At 39.5% G+C, this 2,266-nt stretch overlaps 1 protein-coding gene across 1 annotated transcript; it reads right to left on the bottom strand.

The window, feature by feature from the left end:
• Positions 1-1,086: 1,086 nt before the first annotated feature.
• On the bottom strand, positions 1,087-1,860 carry LOC148205208 (uncharacterized). Its single transcript, XM_088103678.1, has one exon. The coding sequence runs from the start codon at positions 1,858-1,860 to the stop codon at positions 1,087-1,089; it is 774 nt and encodes a 257-aa protein (XP_087959804.1).
• Between the last annotated feature and the right edge of the window lie 406 nt (positions 1,861-2,266).

The raw sequence follows: 2,266 nt of genomic DNA, 5'->3' as shown, positions 1-2,266 counted from the left end.
CTCCACATCAGATTTTTTAATACCTGTCCACCAAACCTTTTCCTAAAGTTTGCATAGAGGTGCCTTAAACAGTATCTTTGTTCTGCCCGATTAAATTTAGTAATAAAACCATATCCTATACAAAAGCATTAACTAAAAAGGAATATAAGCTGCATATTATACCTTCTACTGGTCTGACATCCATGTGCACCCTCTACATACTTCAGTGGCCCCGAGGTCTTCAATTAACAATTGCAAAAACCATGTCCAGCTGTCTTTGTTCTCCACTTCTACTACTGCATAGGCAAGGGGTAGCATTTGATCGTTTGGGTCCCTACCAACAGCAGTCAGCAGCTCCCCCTTGTAAACACCTTTCAAAAAACATCCGTCTAAACATATAATGGGCCTACAACTTATGAAACTATCTTTACAAGCTTTGAGACAAACATACATTCTTTGAAAGATTGGGTCACCATTATGAGAGTCAACTTTAATCTGCACTGTTGACCCTGGATTACACCTCAACAGCTCATATCCATAGTCGTACACCCTTTTATATTGTTCTTTGAAATCTCCTTCAACCTGTCTTGTGGCAATTAACTTTTCCCTTCTTGCCTTGGATATTGAAACATTTGTATTCCATTTTCTTAATGCTTTAGTACGAATATCATTCACCTTTAAACTAGGATTCTCAACTAAAGATCTATGTATTTCCTGACTTAACCACTTAGCATTCATCAGTTTAATATTAAGTTGCCTACTACAACTATGAGTATCAATTATCTTCCTCAATTGCCAAATTTTTCATGACGACAAATAACCACAATAAGCTAGCCATGGGCACTTACCTTGGCCATCCATGCATGTCACCCTCACCCTACGGTTATCATTTTTGATAAATTTTAGATCCCTCCCAACATGAACAACATACCTTCTAATAGCATCCTTAAACTCTTTCCTATCAGTAAAAATAGTGCCCACTTCCTACTTGTAATCTGCCATGGACTTTTGCTTTGCATATTTTGAGAAAGGACCTACATATATTGTATCATCATTGTCATCCTCCTCACTTGCACTATTTTCATGAATTAAAAGCTTATCAAACTCTCAATCATCATCTGACAAACCCCTACATTGTTGGGTTTCTTTTTCACTGTCTTCATCCACGTATTCATCATCACTCAGATCATTCGTTCCTGCTTCATCATCACTGTTCACTTCCACTTCCACTTCTTCTTCACTATCAACCTCCCCTCCATCCTGAATGTCCACGTCAACTACTTGTTCACTTTCGACCTCAATCTCAGCCTCATTATCCACTTCCAATGCTTCTTCACTTACATCCTCAACTTCATCCTCATTCTCAACCTTCACTACAACCTCATCATCTTCTGCATCCTCATGCTCAACATCCTCATTATCCACTAAATCCTCCTTCTCAACCTCCAATGCATCGTCATGGTCAACATCCAACCAATCCTCATTGTGAACATCCAATAAATCCTCCTTCTGAACCTCCAACGCATCGTCACTCTCAACATCCCGTGCATCCTCATTGTCAACATCCACTGCATAGTCATTCTCAACCTCCACTACACCCTCCACTACGTCTGTAATTCCTTCTTCACCACCCTCAACATGTGCTTCTCCTCCCACGCCACTACCCTCACCACTCTCTGCATGACCTTCACATAGCAAAAGAATCTCATTCTCATCATTTTCTAAGATAGTTGCTTCGTCCACCCCATGCACAACATACAGGTTCACTTTCCCCAAATACTTAGCCACATTCATCATGTTCATAGCTCCTTTATCATCATCAACCTTATGTAGAACATGTTGGACACTGTAATATAATTCTTCTACTTGCATGTAACCCATATGGTTAAGTGAACCTAATACTCCAAAATAACATCATTTATCGGGGTCTACGTCCCAATTAACTATCTCCCCGCCTATATAATTAAAGAGGACTTCTTTGATCAAGGTCCCACCATGGTGGACCACTACTCGAAACATGTCATCACACATCCCTACCTGAACCCTGCAAATGCAAACGAGGGACCACTAATTTCAGTTAAAGTAAGACCTATGGGACCATTATCATGCATCTAAACAAGACAACTTTTCACACAAAACAATTTCACCCATAGTTAAACCCCCTGAACGCGACAACAATAAAAACATATCGAAAAACCTCAAACACTTAAAATTATCAAATGTAAACTCTAACCTGATTTGTGGAATTCAATTTGCTCAACAGATTTCACCTTCAAGATCACCCAAT

The sequence above is a fragment of the Vigna umbellata genome, chromosome 1 (genome assembly GCF_029865625.1).
Source record: "Vigna umbellata cultivar VRB3 chromosome 1, Vumbellata_1.0, whole genome shotgun sequence".
In the NCBI taxonomy this organism is placed as follows: Eukaryota; Viridiplantae; Streptophyta; class Magnoliopsida; order Fabales; family Fabaceae; genus Vigna; species Vigna umbellata.
This window is presented reverse-complemented; position numbering and strand designations above follow the sequence as displayed.

What these genes read in the sequence shown, in the direction of transcription:
- LOC148205208 (XM_088103678.1), bottom strand. Translation starts at nt 1,860, where the DNA reads ATGGGTTACATGCAAGTAGAAGAATTATATTACAGTGTCCAACATGTT.